Source organism: Zonotrichia albicollis, chromosome 3, assembly GCF_047830755.1.
Source record: "Zonotrichia albicollis isolate bZonAlb1 chromosome 3, bZonAlb1.hap1, whole genome shotgun sequence".
NCBI classification, from domain to species: domain Eukaryota; kingdom Metazoa; phylum Chordata; class Aves; order Passeriformes; family Passerellidae; genus Zonotrichia; species Zonotrichia albicollis.
The window spans coordinates 82,587,883-82,604,868 of record NC_133821.1 but is presented as its reverse complement, the minus strand read 5'-3'; the positions used below and the strand labels follow the sequence as shown (position 1 = coordinate 82,604,868).

Below are 16,986 nucleotides of genomic sequence, written 5' to 3'. Positions count from 1 at the left end.
CTCCAAAGGCAACCATCATTCCAACACTTTGGATAAACCAGTAGAAGTAACAGAACTTTTGGGAAAAGTCTTAGGGACTGAAGATCATTGTCATGCACAGTGCTTTGGATTTTGGCAGAACCAACATAAAACTTCATATGCAAAGACACATTGCAGTGGGTTCTAAATGAGCAACAATATGATTTTCAGTACCCTGGCCAAATTTCATTTGACATAATGATCTAAATTCTCCCAGCTGCATTAAATATTTCTTTTTGTATATTGACATTTCTAGGAGCTCCAGTACAAGTCTACTCTTACAAACAAAAGAAACAGAGGGTGCACAAGTTTCAATACATTCCCAATTACCATGGCACATTAATATGCTAGATTTAATTCATTCTGTTTTAAAAGAGAAAAATAAGAATAAGAAGAGGTAAATCTATCTTGAGATTTACACAGCTTTTAAGCAAACTTCATCCTAGCAGTCAAAAGTGGAGTAGTGACTTACAGTCACTCTTACATATAAATCATTTCAAGAATGATTTTGACATGTACATAAATATGAAATACATATCTGCAAAATAATCAGTATTAATTGAAAGTTCATGGATCAGGAATATACTGTGTACATTGTCTCACAGTTACCTGTAACCATGTGAGGAACCTTATGAATACAAGAATGCTTTGTAAAATACTATGAAATCATTTATAAAATAAAATTAATTACTTCTGCTTCAAGTTACAAAAATGTGGCGAGACTGAGGCTATATTCAGTAAAATTTACTTACTAGGCTGAAGAACATTAGAAATAAACTTGACTGTTACCCATTCCCTAAAGATGGTAACACTGATTCCCTAATTAAAATATCATGTCTTCTTATAGCTTGAGCACATAAAAATACCAATTACATTACTAAATTTGGATGCATCAAGAATCCAAAATTCAGACTGCATCTCAAATAAAATAACTTTTTTTTTTTTTGTACAAATATGCATAGAAAGGAAGCAGAGATGAGACAATTGATGCAATCCATTCCTGGAGTCTTAAAATGAAGAAAATTTTGTAAAACTAACATGTTTCAAAAGCACACTCCTGAGCTGCAGCTGACTACAGAACTAGCATAAATGGGATAACAACACAGAAAAAAATTGGTATAAGTTCCTTCTTCTTTTGGCACCAATTACCTGGACTGTCCAGCTGAGATGCTCCATTCCTCTCTCTGCCCAGTACCGCGTGATTTTGATTTGTCTTTGCCCACAGGATCAGCATGTTTTGAGGTACGTTTGGCAGGAGGAGATATGTGGCTATCACTCAAACTAGCATCACTACCTTCATCTTTCTGAAAAGAAAAAAAGCATCAGATCATACTTACTTGGCTCATTTGCAGATAATCCTTACAGAAAAAGGGTAAACTTCAGCTCAGTAAAAGGAAAGTGTCTGTCAAACTCTTAGTGACCAATTTGTGTGCAATATTAAAAGTGTTTATTCTGAAAACATTACCAGAAACTATGAAAATATATAATTTCAAATATTAAACTTCAATAACAGTTTTCCTGTATTTCTGAACAAGTATTGTTTGCATAACTCACTGTGTTTTTTATGTATGATACACGACACTGCTATTCTCACCTTACTTGCAAAAGAGCTAGTAAAGCCATAAGGAGAGAAAAGGACTGTGAAAAACTAAGATACTTAAAACCACAGCAATTATTTGTTCTGCTGATGTTGTTTTTGTCTTTAAAATGCTTAAACAAACACTCTTCCTTCCTGTAAGAGTTTTCCAGTATCTTGTTCTACCCATCAAACTATCCAGCACATAGCCAGGAAATGTCCAACATGTTAATTAACAGCGTTATGCAAATTAACCACATTACTCTTAACACCTTTTAAAAAGCACCTAAACAGTATACCAAAAGGGGCCTTTTTTCCATTGCATTTATCAAAGGTAACAGAGACAGAAACTCAAAGACAGTAGCAAGGTACACAAAAAACAGACAGACACCAAACTTCAGAGGATCTGCTTCTATTTAGATGAACTACCACAACAAAACATAAAACCAGGATTCTATTAGCTACAAATTTTAGCTCATCAAAACAGTCTTGATGCCATTCAGCGGCACCCTGGCCAAACCTCACAAAGTTTAACAAGTCCAAGTGCAAGGTCTTGCATCTGGGTCCAGCAAGCACATCCCAAGCACAAGTACAGGTTAGGTGGAAAATGGACAGAGAGCACCCCAGGGAAGAAAGACTTGGGGGTGTTGCTTGACAAGAAGGTCCCCACATTGTGCTCCTGAAGCCCAGAAAGCCAAAGTGCCAAAAGCAGCAAAATGGGCAGCAGGTCAAGGGAGGGGATTCTCCCTGCCTATGCCCCCACTCCTGAGATCCCACCTGGAGTCCTGTGTCCAGCCAGGGGGCTCACAATAGATGAAGGACATGAGAATGTTGGAGCAAGTCCAGAGAAAGTCACAAAGATAATCCAAGGCTTGGAGCAGCTCTGCTGTGGAGACAGGCTGAGAGAACTGGGGTTGTTCAGCTTGGAGAAGGCTCCAGGGGGATCTTAAAGAACCTGCCAGTAACTAAGAGAGCTGGAAAGGGACTTTTTAACAAGGGCATGTATTGATAGGACAAGGAATGGTTTCAAACCGACAGATGACAAGTTTCGGTTAGATATTAGGAAGAAATTCTTCCCTGTGAGGATGGTGAGACACTGGCACAGGGTGCCCAAAGAAGCTGTGGCTGCCCCATCCCCAAAGTGTTCAAGGCCAGGTTGGATGGGGTTTTGAGCAACCTGGGATAGTGGAATGTGCCCCTGCCCATGGCAAGGGTTTTCAAACTAGATGATCTTTAAGGTTCCTTCCAACCCAAACCATTCTATGATTCAAAAACTGAACATCCTTTATTGCAACAATAGAGAACCAATTTTCAAATATTAAGGTCCAGGAATTGTCAGTAAGAACTTGAACTATGACAAAGAGATAGTTTTACTTAAACACAAGGAGATAACCACAGAAGTCCCATTTGTTCATCAGGCTTAGTAACAACAACAATCTGATTTGTACTCCAGATACTTCAACATCACATGGCACATACTCAGAAAACTTTAAAAAAGGCTTATCTTTTAAGAGAGGAAGACAGAATAACACAGCACAGTATTTAGAAAGTGAAATCCAAATGTATGGGTGCAGTTTGACAAGACAGCTCAGCAGCACTGTGACACAAGAAGAGCCCATGCACTCCCTTGCCGGACTACACAGCACCATTCCAACCTCCTCGGATCTTCTTCCGATGTTTCTCTGAGCCATCCATAAAGCAGACCAGCTCACTAAAGCTTCAAAAGCTCACTTTCCTTCTTTTAGATGAAATTCCTACCTTGTTGGTGATCTTAATCATTTCACTGAGAGATCACACAAGTACAAAAGATGATAACTACCACCACTCCTAAATGCAAAACACCTGCACCCTGCATAGCCCTACAAAATACATGGGCAGCACCTCACTGTTCTCCATAACACTCTGAAACTACAAAATACCAACTTTGTACAAAATTTTAGTAGCTTTCATATTCACTTCTGAACACTGTAAGTATTTGTGCATATACTTCCTGCTTTATTATCAGTTTACTTGTGAACTTAGAGAAATACAACCCTGCTTAGTAACTACTTTCCAAAACTACACAAGCTCCCCTGTGAAGGATAGAAGCAGAGTTTCAAGGTAAGCCACAGAACCAGTTTAAAACCGGCTAAACAAGACAGAGAAAATGAAACTAGGAAAGATGAAGCAGCATGTAACAAAGCTTTACAAGCAGTAACATTAAAACTATTTGCCAGCAGTGAAATTAGTAATGCACAGGTTCCTATATTCCATCTCCACCCCTTTTCATGCAAAAAGCCAAACTCCTCAGAGTCCCCTATCATCACCTTTCTCTGCATTTCCTCCAGTGCCTCGCCTCTGGTCCCAAGTCTTAAGTTCAGCTAGGATCTTGTCCTGTCAGCTTGCAGTTAAAACAAAATACTGACAATGGAGACAAATTCTGCTATTTCAGGTCCCCCTCTGCTACAAATATTCACAAAATTCATAAAAGTTGAGTATCTTTGAGAACTCTAATGCGGCCAAATGAACATATACTGGCAAATAGCTTCAGAAACTGGAAAAGCAGGCTGTCAGTGTGATCACGTGAGCGATCAGTTCCTTGCAGCTGCCTAAGGAACCAGACTAGCAATTAAGGGGGTTATTTAATTAGGTTATTCTTTGTTTAGGCTATTATTTTCAGCTGAGCCTCACTTGCCTGCATATTAACTCTATGCACAAACTCAGCAAGTACAAACCAAGTTAAATCTTAAGATACTCAAGTCCAAATACTAACATATATTGGAGTACATGCTGTGTAAGATGCACTAACACAAAAAATGTTTTATCGTGAAGTAGTGACAAAGCTACTATAAAGTTGAAATCACTGAAATTTTAAATACATTACCAAGAATCCAAGCTCCATTTTCCAGTTAACAGACAATTTTAAAAATTCAAGCTCTGGGGAATGAAATCAGACTACTATCCAGAACCTTCACTACCCACAGTAAAATACAGATATAGTTTTCATAACGCTCAAGAGATTATCCAAACTGGGATATGCTAGAACAAGGAAGAAAATTAATTTCAGTTTGGGAAGCCTTTACAGAGAGCAGTCTATCCACTGCTTCCTCCCATTTATAGCAAAACAGGTCTAACGATTCCACAGCAGTCAGCTTGCTCCCTCAAGGAACTGGGTCTCAAACCATTTATACCTTTAATGATTAAAAATAGCACTTCAGTTTCAACCCAGAAACTTATTACTTCAGATTAGATATCCTGAAAATGTTCAGGGACTAGAAAAATATGATACAAGCATCAAACTTAAAAATTAAGAAATTAATAATGCAATTGCAGAAGTAGGAACCAAGGCACTGCACTCAAAGCTCCTAATGAAACACTGGCACTGAAGCAAACACACTCACATGCTGAGAGAATGCAGAGAATATGAATTAATAAAATCTTAATCATGTCAGAAATTGCCTTCAAGCATACCAAAGCAACAAAGAAAAAGCAAGCAGAGAAAAATCAAAAAATGACTTTATATAGTGTCAGAAGGTACAAAGAAAGAAACAAAATTTGGTCCAACTGCATTGATCCAACAGAAAAGAGAGACCCAGCAAACTCCATCTGTGATCCAGAACAACCAGAACCACCTCTTACAGAAAGCACTCTTGCTACAAATCGGTAAGGAAATAACTGGCATTAACAAGATACCATCCATGCTCTAGACTGGCAAAACACAGTCTTATCTTTGGATTCAAACGTAAAATGGAATGTGACAGCTGAATGAATACCACAAATCAGCTGCTGAGCTAAGAGTCAATTTAGGCAGAGGCAGTGGGGGCAAACTGGTAACACACCTTCACTGAAGGCACTTGAACGATGGTACTGATTTATCTAGAAACAAAAGTTAAAATAAGTAATAAAGCAAGCAAACATATATAGCTGCCTATTATCTCTATGCCTTCTCTGCTTTGTATGAAAAGGAGAAAGACAGAAACACTGTTTAATACCTATCTATGAGCAAGCTACGAATACACTGGTATACATTATTACCTGCAGTCTCTTCTCTATCCATCCCTAAATTTCAAGACACTAATTTGATACTAACAGTTTTATTTAAAACATGTAGAGTACTTCAGTTTTGGAAAACACAAACTAGAAATCCATTAATAAAACTGGCCTTTTCCTTCTCAATTTATCCTCTTAGAACAGCAACTATACCAGCACAGTCTTTCAGCAAGACTGAAGAACACACATAGCAGGGCAGTACTCACTGACAGTGCCTTCAGGTGTATCACAGGAAGCAGTTGGCTAAAGCATGACATTTGATTAATTCCCAAGTGAAAACACAAAGATTACTTATAGCATCTTTGAAGGGAAAAAGGGGGGGGAGGGCTGTTTCTTCTGTTTAAGTTGAATTTCCCGGCTAAGAGAATAACCAAAGAAGTCTTCTTAAACTGCTGATCCGAACACCCCAAAATAATCCTAATCCAGTAGTCTTGGACACAGAGAATGAGTACAAACCATCTCTACCACTGGCATCTCCAAGCATGTGAACACAAGTTCACAGAGTTCTCAAGTAAGAGATGATATAACATTCAAACCACAACCACACCTTGCAATTTCTGAAAAAGACTGTCTGGTTTGCCACAGGTTCGTCTGTACTCAGACACAGGCATGCAGACATGAATATCTGAGTTATCCACCATGGTCAAACTTGCTGTCCTCGCTGTACAGTTTGTGGGGCACACCCAGCTGAGTGTCTGCCACACCCTGAACACTCACACCACTGCTCACACAGCTCCTCACTCAGGCAACTTTTCAACCCATTCTCTTCAGCACTGCAGCAACTGTTTTTTCTATGGCCTCTTCCCATGTCTAAGACACAAAATTAATGCACTGACAATGTTCAACTGATCTAATCCAATGTTCAACCTGTTCAATGTTCAACTGACCAATCCTATTTCTCTGCATTCTGTTAAATGCATAAACAGCTTTTCTTTTTAACCCACTAAATAAGCACAAAAGTCCCTGAAAGTTACTTTCTCTTAATAATAATGAAATAAACATTTTCAAAAAATCTGTTTCAGCCACAGGTTTTCAAAAACCTCTGCTTCTACCTTTAGTTAAATCCAAACTTCTGATGTTAAAATATAACTTCTTCCACTTCTCTGAAAAGACAACAATTTCAGACATGTGTCAATCTTATTTTTAGTAACACTAGAGAAACTAAATCCAGGTCTCCTGCTTATTTCTAACTTTCTATTTTCTAATTTAAAATACATCTTTTGATTAACAACACTTCTTCTTGGATGTCCCAGATTATTAGTCTGGATTCTTATCTTAAAAACATGTGAAAAAAACTGGTGTGCCTCTTCTCCTACCAATTCCTGCAAAGTTCTTGAAATGAACTGTCCATCAAAAGATCTGAAACACTCAGGGCTCTTTATTGCATTTAATAAACTTTTATATCCTACAGTATAAAAAGATAAAATTGTCTTTCCAAACTGAAACAGTTATTCATGAAAAAAATGTGCCCCAATTAGTTAAGCTCATGTCTCATCCTTGCCCTCATATAACTATTCAGTTAACAAATAACTTGCTTTCACTGAAACTATAATGCATTTCAAACACCAGTAAAATATACCCAAAAAATTGTCTAGCTGTCTGTCCAGTCATTCTGGAAAAGACACTTGTTTCTTTGTGTATCCAGTTTCTGCAAAGGTAAAAAATATGGATTAAAACATTATATCCTAAAAATGTAATTGCATTAAAGATCTGTGTTAAGATTTATTGATGAGAGTTAGGTCAGAGCTAGGTTTTGCTAACATTAAGCTAATGCATTTTAAGGCTAGGCATACTAAGCAGTTTTAAAAAATCAGAAGGCTTCATAATCTCTTTGAGATTTAAGTTTTGTTTGGTTGCAAATTCTACATACTAGATCAAAATAATTTTCTTATAATGTGATCATGTCATCTGACCAGAATCTAATAAATCCTTTCAAATCCTATTTCTTTTTTTTTAAGTTCACCACTTTGTTTTAGCGTTTTCTAACAAAAAAAAAAGGGGGGGGGGGGGAAGGAGTAAAAATCTCCTTATGTTTGATACAAACATTTCAAGTAGCTGAAACTTTCTCATGATCATGCTCAAACCAGGTACCACACCTTGCCTTACACATCCACAATATGCCCTAATTTCAGGATGACACACCACACTACCCACTCTCTCCAGCACCAACACATCCTCACAAGTTCCTCTCTTCCCCACCCCAATGCACATTTTCCTAACCCTACAGCCCCTCATGTAGGGGAGAACTGGCTGACTGCTCAGTGGGAAGAGGTAAGACCTGATACACTTGTCTGGGGAAAGAAGGAAACATGACTGAACTTGAGGTTGAGCATAATGCAGCACCCTGTATTTGTGATGGTACACAACATACTGCTGCAATATGAACACCTACCTTTGTGTCCTAAAAATCCAGTGTGAAAGCACTTTTACTTCAAGGCCAGACTGGATGGGGCTCTGAGCAACCTTGTCTAGTGGAAGGTGTCCCTGCCCATGGCAAGGGGTTGGGAAGACATGATCTTCAACATCCCTTCCAAACCAATTCATTCTGCCTCAGCCTTCAAATGACAAGAGGCTGAGAAATAAATGTATTTGGATTAGAACACATTAACTACCTTAGTGAGAACTCCAAGTTGCATGAAGGCCCTGATGCGTTAACCTTGCTGACAGCTTGAAAAAAAACATCAGCTTAAAAGACACATCTCCTGGTTGCAGTTCTCTAATTTCCACTTGTTTGCACACAGTCATTTATCAGACATTGGCTCTCCACAGGTGTTAAGGAAAAATAATGTTCATGCTTAAGTGCTTGATGATCTTGGAATAAACAACTATTAACGATGTATTTCATTAGTGGTAATGATAGTAAAGAATGCCTCAATTGCAGGATGATCTGAATCCTTTTAACATTCAGGTTCTGTTTTTTTTTTTTTTTTAGTGAACAATGAATGCTCACGTCAATAATAGCCACTAAGAACACAAAGAATATCATCATCTAGACCTTTTCAGAAGAATAAATTCTTCACCATTTGTTCAGGTTAAGAAAACCCCAAACATATTTCTTCCACAGGAAGATCTGTTTTATTATTTCAACAGATTTCCATTTTATTTCCTGAAACTCTTCAACCCTAGAATTCAGGTTATTTAATAAATGTGAAAGCTTTTGAGAAAAGCTAAAAGTTTACAAGTTAAAAATATAAGCACTGTTAATTAGGGATTTTCACACCTGCAACCATTCCCTCTGTCTGTTACAGAAAAAAGACACCTGCTTGTATCCATACTGAGTGAGTGCCTGTCAACAGCTTCAGTGTGACACACAAAAAACTCTTGCAACCTACAGGTTACTTGGTTCACCAATGAAAGGGAGAGTGACCTACAGAGCAGCCTCTGCCAAGCTGTGACAGAGGCCATAAATAGTGAGCTGAGGTGTATCTTCCCATCATCAGCAGCCTGCTCCAAGCATTTCACCACGAGCGCTCCTCTCTTCTCTGTGCCCTCACCAAAATTAGGATGATACTGTGAAATTTCAGCTGATAATCAAATCAGAAGGATGGAGAGGAGGCAAGGGGAAGCCAGGGGATGTGGAGAAGAGGATTAGTTTCAGCTGGACCAGTAACGTGATCCTGATCCCGCGGATCAAATGGCCTGGCAAGCATTAATATTGGCGAGTCTGTTGTTTTCACAACTGCAGAGTTCACAGCCAGAGCTCACAGCTCGCAGCACATGTGAAATCACACACCTGCAGAAGAGCAAGTCCACTGAGAAGAGTTCTCTACTTGCTGTATGGGGTCCACATCTCACTTAGAAGTATTTCTAGTAAATCCACTTAAGGGAAGTTTTTAAAACCACTGATCCTTCAACACTGAAGGAATAATAAAAGCAACACATTTTTAGTCAGAACCACATTACCCATTTCTGTGAGTTTCTAGACTCTGTTAACAAAGACTTTTAAAGCAGAAATTATATTTATGTGATGAACTGACAATCAAGAATTATTACAATTCTAATGTGGAAAAAATGAAAACATTCAAATTTTTTTTCCTACCCTCAGTCCTCGAAAATCCATCTTGTTTCTGCCTAACAGTCACATCCCAAATAAAGCTTATAGGACACGGCCTCCTTCAATACTACTATAAACCTAAATAAAGATGTAGAATTATGTAAATGAGGCTAGCAAAGAGGAAAATAGAGCGAGAAGCCCTGAACCAGACTGCTCCCCAAGGTTTGGACATGACCAGGAAATAGACTCAGTAAGCTAAGCAAAAAAGTGTCTGTAGCAAGAGAAACTAGGAAGGTGGCCTTCTGTGTGGTAAAAACATAGGATTAAAAAACACTTCTGCACCTCTAGCTGCAATGCACTTGAAGACAGTATTTTTAGAAGAGAAAAAAATTAAAATTGCGTACAATTGTGATAGAAATCTTGAGAATAATGTACTGAAATTTAAATAATCAAAAAATCAAAATTCTAAGCCTGAACGATACATTAGAGAAAAAATAAGGGATAGCTATTAAGTATTTGAAATGAGGGATTGCTGAAGCACAGCAACAAATTTCACTGCAAGTAATCTCTTCCACATGTAGAGAATGAACAGCTTCTTCATTTCAGGTTATTTAAATAGCTTTGGCTCAACTATTTATTCATTTAAAATGAAGGAACTGACTGGAGGCTGGAGAAAAGCAAAATGCCCTCTTCCCACATTAGGAAAACAACCAAACCAAAGCATCTGCTCCAAGTGCAACTGGACACAAACTTTCTATCAAAGCTTTACATCAGTTAGGCCATCAACAGACACTACTAGAAGCACAAACGTAAAACCAGAAAGTTCAGTACAGGCTACAAGAACTATGGAACCTGGAGACGTTCCTAAGTTCTGTATTTCTAGTAGGAGAACTAAAGCTGCCTCCTTCATTACTAGCCCAGCTGGAGCTGAAACTATTACAGCATACACCTCGCCAGTGCAAAATGAAAAGGCTTACAGAAGATTACACATTAGTCTTACAACTGGTTGAAAAAGTTGCCTGTTTTAGTAACTACCAAGCAAAAAGAAACTAAATTTATTCAGAAAAATAATCCAAGCACGTATAAATGCAAACCAACACTTGAACAATTTAAACCAGAATTAATGGTTAAAATAAACCATGAAAATCCCATCAAAGGTAATGAAGACAAGATTTCAAGAGTGAAGTCAGACTGAAAAATTGTTTTGAAAAACCAGCAAAGCATGAAGTGTACACAAAAAAAGGATAAAAACATATTGTCAGTTCCCTTTGCAATAAATGGGTTCATGAGTGATACTACCCACAGAAAAAGTAATCCATTAGAGCTAAAACATCTAATAAACAATCAGCAATCTTTCAAAGGGTCACAGCTACAAAACAGCACAGCATTGAAAATTCACAGCAATGAAAGCTTCAGCTCATTGATGTCTACTTGCTGCATGCTTTGTTTCAAGATGGGTTTTATAAAGTCTTACAGAAAAATCATTCAAAGCATCATTAGATTGGAATTAAAACTCTTCCACAGCATAGCAAACATTCAACAATTTAGGGCAGGATGTGCAAAACCATACTACATGCAACTGAAACTGCAGGGGGATAGAGGTGATCAGAATATAATTACCTGAGCTAATTATCTTGCATAACCCCAAGCTGTATGCAACTCTTGCAAAATTGTCATGGGCTGTCTCACAGCCGTGGGTCAAACCTTCTGTTTGAAGTTCAGACAGAGACAGTAGTTGGAGAAGCAGCTTTTATTAATAATACTTTGGGACAAGCCCAATGTTCAGAGGAAGCAATGCAGCACACAAAACATCAACACCATTTCCTGAGTACTCTTTGGAGGTCTTATCCATCCACTGGATTAGCCCTCGGATTGCTTCCTTTGAAGGCCCTGGAACAGTGTGACAGCAAGGATAGCCAGCTTTGAACAGGATGCACCACTGCCTCCCAAAACAAACCACGGACACTTCACAAGTCCTGACTGCTCAGAGGGGCCCAGACTGATCTGGCTCGATACGTAAGAATTCAAACTCGGGACAGCCCTTCAGAACCACAAAAGGATCACAAATGCCAACTGTATGGTATTTTGACAGAATCCTGAACAAAGACTGCTTCCAACAATTGCTCCATTTCCCACTGCTCACAGCTGTATTAACACCATACAGCCAAGGAATGGCCTGCATGACTCATTTTAGAACACTGATTTTTCCCTGCTAAATCCCAAAAGAGCAGCAGACCACTAAAACAGAAAGAACCCGAGATTTTATTACACACCAAAAAGATGAGCTTTCCTGGGAATCTTCCTTTATATTAAATTGTTTGGAATAACTTCACAAGGCTTTATATTTCAGGATGTATTTCAAAGAACTGTAAAAGCATTAGCCTCAGCACCTTTACTGATGCTACTGCAAACTCGAGCACAAAGACAATGCAGTTCTTTAAAACACAGATATTGAACAGGAGCTTTTTTCTTGCAGAGCTTTACACACAGGTGGCCACCAAGTGTCACTTATCCAGCCAAAGGAGGAAAATCTAACTTTTTCTATGGCGTTATTCTGAACACCAGAGCATCCAGAACACCGTGAGACACTATGTAGAAAACAAATATGCCAATCAGGGTCTTTCATAAGGGAAAACTTGATTTTTAGAAAGCTCTATTGGTTATGTGTAAAACTTGCAATTTAAGAGAAATCATAGTAAGTTTTACATTTTCTATGTTTTCAACAACTGACCATTAAATGCTTTTCAAAGAGTAAAATGTAGCAACAAGTTTATGCTACAAAAGCTGAAATAATCACCCAGAAATCAGAAAACACTTCTACTGCTACAGACTGAGAAACCACAGTGAGAGACACAAGCACACTGGATGCCAGGGCACAGAAACGCTGCTTCTCTGCACCTTTCCTCGCTGCAGTGCCGGTGTCAGTCCCGCAGCCCCCGATTGCTCCATCAGCGATTAAGTACAATGGAGAGCTCTGGGCTGCACCGCGCAACTTGAACAATGTTGGCAGCACTGCTTTGAGCGAGGATCATGCCTTACAATTATCACCATGCCCTCAAGTAGCTCTTAAGGCACTGCTAATGCTTTCTTGGCTAATTAAATTAAGCTAACCTTGTATACATTGCTAAAATGTCTAACTAGTACGCTGACATGATTTAAGTGTTTATTACACAATAAATTCTTGATCAACACTTCTGATTTGTGCTTTGAGATGACTAAGAAAAATAATTTCAGCTGCCAAAGAAGTGTTACCAGCAATCACAACTCAGTGTCTGAAAACATCAGACATCAGTAGACACAAAGTGCAAATTTAACCACTTATGGTCACAGGATCCTCAATTTTTTCATACTGTGAACAAAGTCCACTGAACCTATAATTAAAATTCTGTGTCTCTGTAGAAGATTTTGATGAGCTTTTCCTGTCAGAATTGTTTAAGATAAAGCTAGAACACTTCCCAAATTTTAATGCCGAAAAGAATCTGTATTTTTATGCACATATGTACAATTTGTGTAACAACAGAATATATAATTCTGTAAGCATAGCTTCAAAATCTACTGAACAATGTAGTACTAAACATCAATCCTGGAAACGGGAAGAAAATAAAGCCAGTTTTTCCCCTCTGTACCCTCCCTATGCACTCTGCTATGACATCATCTCAGACAATAAACTTCTTGGCTCCTTGATCCATTTAGTGAGGGATTTTGTTCATTTTAATCTGGCTTCTGGTAAGCAGACAGACACACACGCATTCATCTCCATCACTGACTGCGTGGTCACCAATCAATAATTCAAACCAGTTTACTTTTCAAAGCCTGACGTCATTGCTTTCTCCAAGCTGAGAGAGTACTACTGAGGGAATACACTGAACATGATAAAGGCATTTAGACAATTACAGTCCATTCCCACAAATGTTGCCTCCAGATTCAGATCAAACAAAAAAGGACACTATTCACATACAACTCAACAGAATATTGAAGCAGAAGACTAGAAACTTAAGTTCTTGGGAAAGGAGAGAGTCAAGCCTATCCTTCTAAATATAAGCAAGAAACCCAAACATGGAAAAAAAAACCAAAAACAAAACAACACAACAAAAGTACATCAGAAAAAGCCAAGTGGAAAAAAATAAGAAGGAAATAGATACAAAAGAGATAGAAGTCCTATCCCCTCTTCTGGTCTACTCAGCAGCTTACAGGATGCCATTGGGCCACTAACTTGGTTTTTGTTGCTAATAAGGAACAGACAGATGATCTTTTAAAACACACTCTGAAAGGTGGCTGCAAACATTCCCACTGAAGAACATTTCTCAGGGAGTCCCAGCCAAAAGCTCCATGCAAGAAAATTAAGTCACACACTGCAAACAAGAAGTGTCCCATCTCTGCCAGAGCTCCAAACTCTAGCTGCTCATTAACCCGATTAACTGCTGGTAGCAAGGCTGGTTTCCTGATGTGACACCCAAAAGATTTAGAAAGGACAGACTGTTCCAGTCAACTGCAAAAAAAAAAAAAAATACAACTGCATGAAGACGATCCCAGCACGCTTTCTGAACACAGCCTCACTATCTGTCTCCCAACAGTCACTTCCAAAAGCAAAGGCTTTGTCTCCCTACTGCTATACTTATTCATGTCCTAATCACTGAGATCCTTCTCTGGCACTACTTCAAGAAGATTCAGAAGCTCAGAAAGACACTGTATTGCTGACAGTACTTACATCTGAAGAATAAAAAGAGTTGTTCAAAAACAACTTTAAAATACAGTGAGATATTCATATTTTATAAAACACACTGGATGGAGGAAATAAGAAAAAAAACCTTCTTGGATAACTTCTGCTCATATTTGGCAATTACATCTTAAAAGGGAAGAAAAAATCCACCTCAAACACATGAGACGTACTTGAAGCGAAACAAGTTCATTCCCATACACCAAAATTTACATTTAACTTCAGAATAAATGCTCTTTTAGAAGTGTGGGCAATATCTTGAGAAGTGTTTAAAATATTTTACACTATTTTGCTCAATCTCCTTTCCTTATACCATGACACTAACATAATTTCAATGTTTTAATGATTTGTAGTAAAAAAACACTGTTATGAATTAAAAATACTTGGAAAGAAGCCCAAACTGCTTTTCTAAGCAGCAGTAAACTCCCTGAGAAGTAAGCCAGTAAGGGTTCCTTCAAACTTTGCTTCACAAACCACAAGACCCACGATATGAATAAACAGAAACTGCAAACTAGAACAAGCAGAACAGCTTTTTACAGCTATGGGGCTGCATCCCCAGGAGTCCACTGAAATTAAACAAGGAAGAAACAGGGAACAAGGAAAAAAAGTAAGATGGGGGAAGGGAAGAACTGTGAAGTATGAAAGACTTGAAAGAGAAGCACAGAAGGTACAATCTCATACATATCTCATCAGTGATTTGTATTTGCTTTATATTTTAGATCAAATAGATGGGGTAAATGGTTTTTTGAGAATTCCAGGTGACATCCTTCTGACATGCCTCTGGCTGCTGCTGCTGTTTTTCTACTCGGCTGACTGACTTCCTCCTTTGCACGGCAGGTCAGTTGGTGCACGACTGTCAAACACTCGGACCCTCAAATTTCACTTATATATTTGCGTTGCTTTTATTGATTTTTATTGCTTTTGTTGAAAGATCCTTTTAAAGCAATACGTGAAGTTTCATCAAGCACAGAAAAAGTCCTGCCTACAATTCCTCCTGTGGGAGGAATTTCTTCACAGACAGGATCACTGAACATTGGGAACGGGCTGCCCAGGGAGGCGGTGGAGGCACCGGCCCTGGAGCAGTTGAAGGAAAGGCTGGATGTGGCACTCGGTGCCACGGTCCGGTTGACAAGGTGGTGATCGGCCATAGGTCGGACTCGATGATCTCAGAGGTCTTTTGCAACCTCATTGATTCTGTGATTCTTCGATAATTAAAAACAAAAATTACAGGTTTTGTCAACAGAGCTGTTTAGAAACAAGGAAGAAAAGAGACTCCCGAATTCTTTCTTCTAGCTACAATTTACCAAATGTTAATTCTCCAAATCGGGCTGCGGAATTTAACTTGCAGTTAGCCCGTCTAACCCAAGCAATCACAGCGAGTTCGGCTGGGAAAGCATTCAACTTAAACTTGACGGCAAAAATCACACTCTCGTGCCACAAATAACGGGGCGGGGGGCTTTCCTGAACGCCAGCTTCCTCCCGTCGCAGCCGCCAGCCGAATCGAGGTCATTTAGGGAAAAGGGAAAAAAAAAAAAAAAAAGCACACACACACACACACAAACCAAACCGGGCCGAGGTTTATTGCGAAGTTGCTGCGGGCGCAGCTCCCAACTTTTGTCTGGCGGCGGCAGCGCCGGGCGCGGCCGCAGGGGGAGCCCCGCACCGCCGGACCCCGCCGGACCCCCGCCCGCCGGCGGCCCCGCCGGGCACCGGCACCGCGGCCGCTGCGCCGCCCGTGTCCCCGCCGCCCCCGCCCCTGTCAGCGGCCCCCGCCGCGCCGGCGCTGGCCCCATAGGGACTGCAGCTCTCCGCAGCTGCCCCCCGCGTCCCTGCCGGCTCCGCGGTGCCTCCTTGCCGCCGGCTGCCCGCCGGCCCCACCGTCCCTCCGACAGCCGACAGCCGTCTCGGCACCCGCCCCCCGCCGGCTCCCGTGCCCGCAGCCCCCCCCCCGCCGTGGCACCAGCGGCGCTGTCCTCAGCGATTCCCCGGCCTCGTCGCCTCCCTCCCTCCGGTCCCCCGTGGAGCCCCCGGTCCTCACCCGCGCTGCCGCCGCCTCCTCCAGCCCGGCCGCATCTGCCTTGGTGCCCCTCTTAGAAGAGCGGGTGCGGGACGAGATGAAATGGCTGCCGGCCCCGGCCGCCGCGGCCGCCGCTTTGCCCAGGGGGCGCAGAGAGCTCTTCCTGGTGTTCACCATGGCCCCGGCGAGGGGGGACACGGGGGGCGCCGCCGCCGCCGCCGCCGGCGCGGAGGGAGGAGGGAAGGAGGGCGGACAGGCGGGGGCTCGGGCAGGGAGGGGAAGGGGAGGGAGAGGGGGGAAAGGGGGGAGGAGGGAGGAAGGAAGAAAAGCCCTCCGGGGAAGCCGCTCTGCCGGGCAGAGAAGCAACCGGAGCCGCGCCGGCTCCTCCCGCCGCTGTCGCCGCCGCCTCTCGGGCTCAGCCCGGCTCTAACTGGCCGCCATTACTGTCCCTGCTCCCTTTCTCTGCTCGCTCCGCGCCGCCCCCGCCAGTCGCCGCCGGGGGGCGCTGCGGCCCCGGCGCGGCCGTTCTATCCCGGCGCCGCGCGCTCTATGGGCCCGGCCCGGCCCGGCTCGGCCCGGGGGCGGCGGCCGCGGGTCTCTGGGGAGCTGCTCCGGCCCCGGCTCCGCGGCGGGCA

At 41.3% G+C, this 16,986-nt stretch overlaps 1 protein-coding gene across 4 annotated transcripts in view; it reads right to left on the bottom strand.

The window, feature by feature from the left end:
• Nucleotides 1-16,809, bottom strand: part of ATAD2B (ATPase family AAA domain containing 2B) — a 73,748-nt gene extending 56,939 nt beyond the window's left edge. For 3 of the 4 annotated variants that reach the window (XM_074538027.1, XM_074538029.1, XM_074538028.1), the window contains exons 1-2: nt 16,373-16,809; nt 1,168-1,322 (exon numbers count right to left, since the gene is read on the bottom strand). In XM_074538027.1, coding sequence (XP_074394128.1) covers nt 1,168-1,322; nt 16,373-16,528 — 311 coding nt within the window. In that variant the 5' untranslated portion in view covers nt 16,529-16,809. Of the gene's footprint in view, nt 1-1,167; nt 1,323-16,372 lie in introns of those variants that run through there. The other variant, XM_074538030.1, reaches the window with a different exon arrangement.
• Nucleotides 16,810-16,986: the final 177 nt, after the last annotated feature.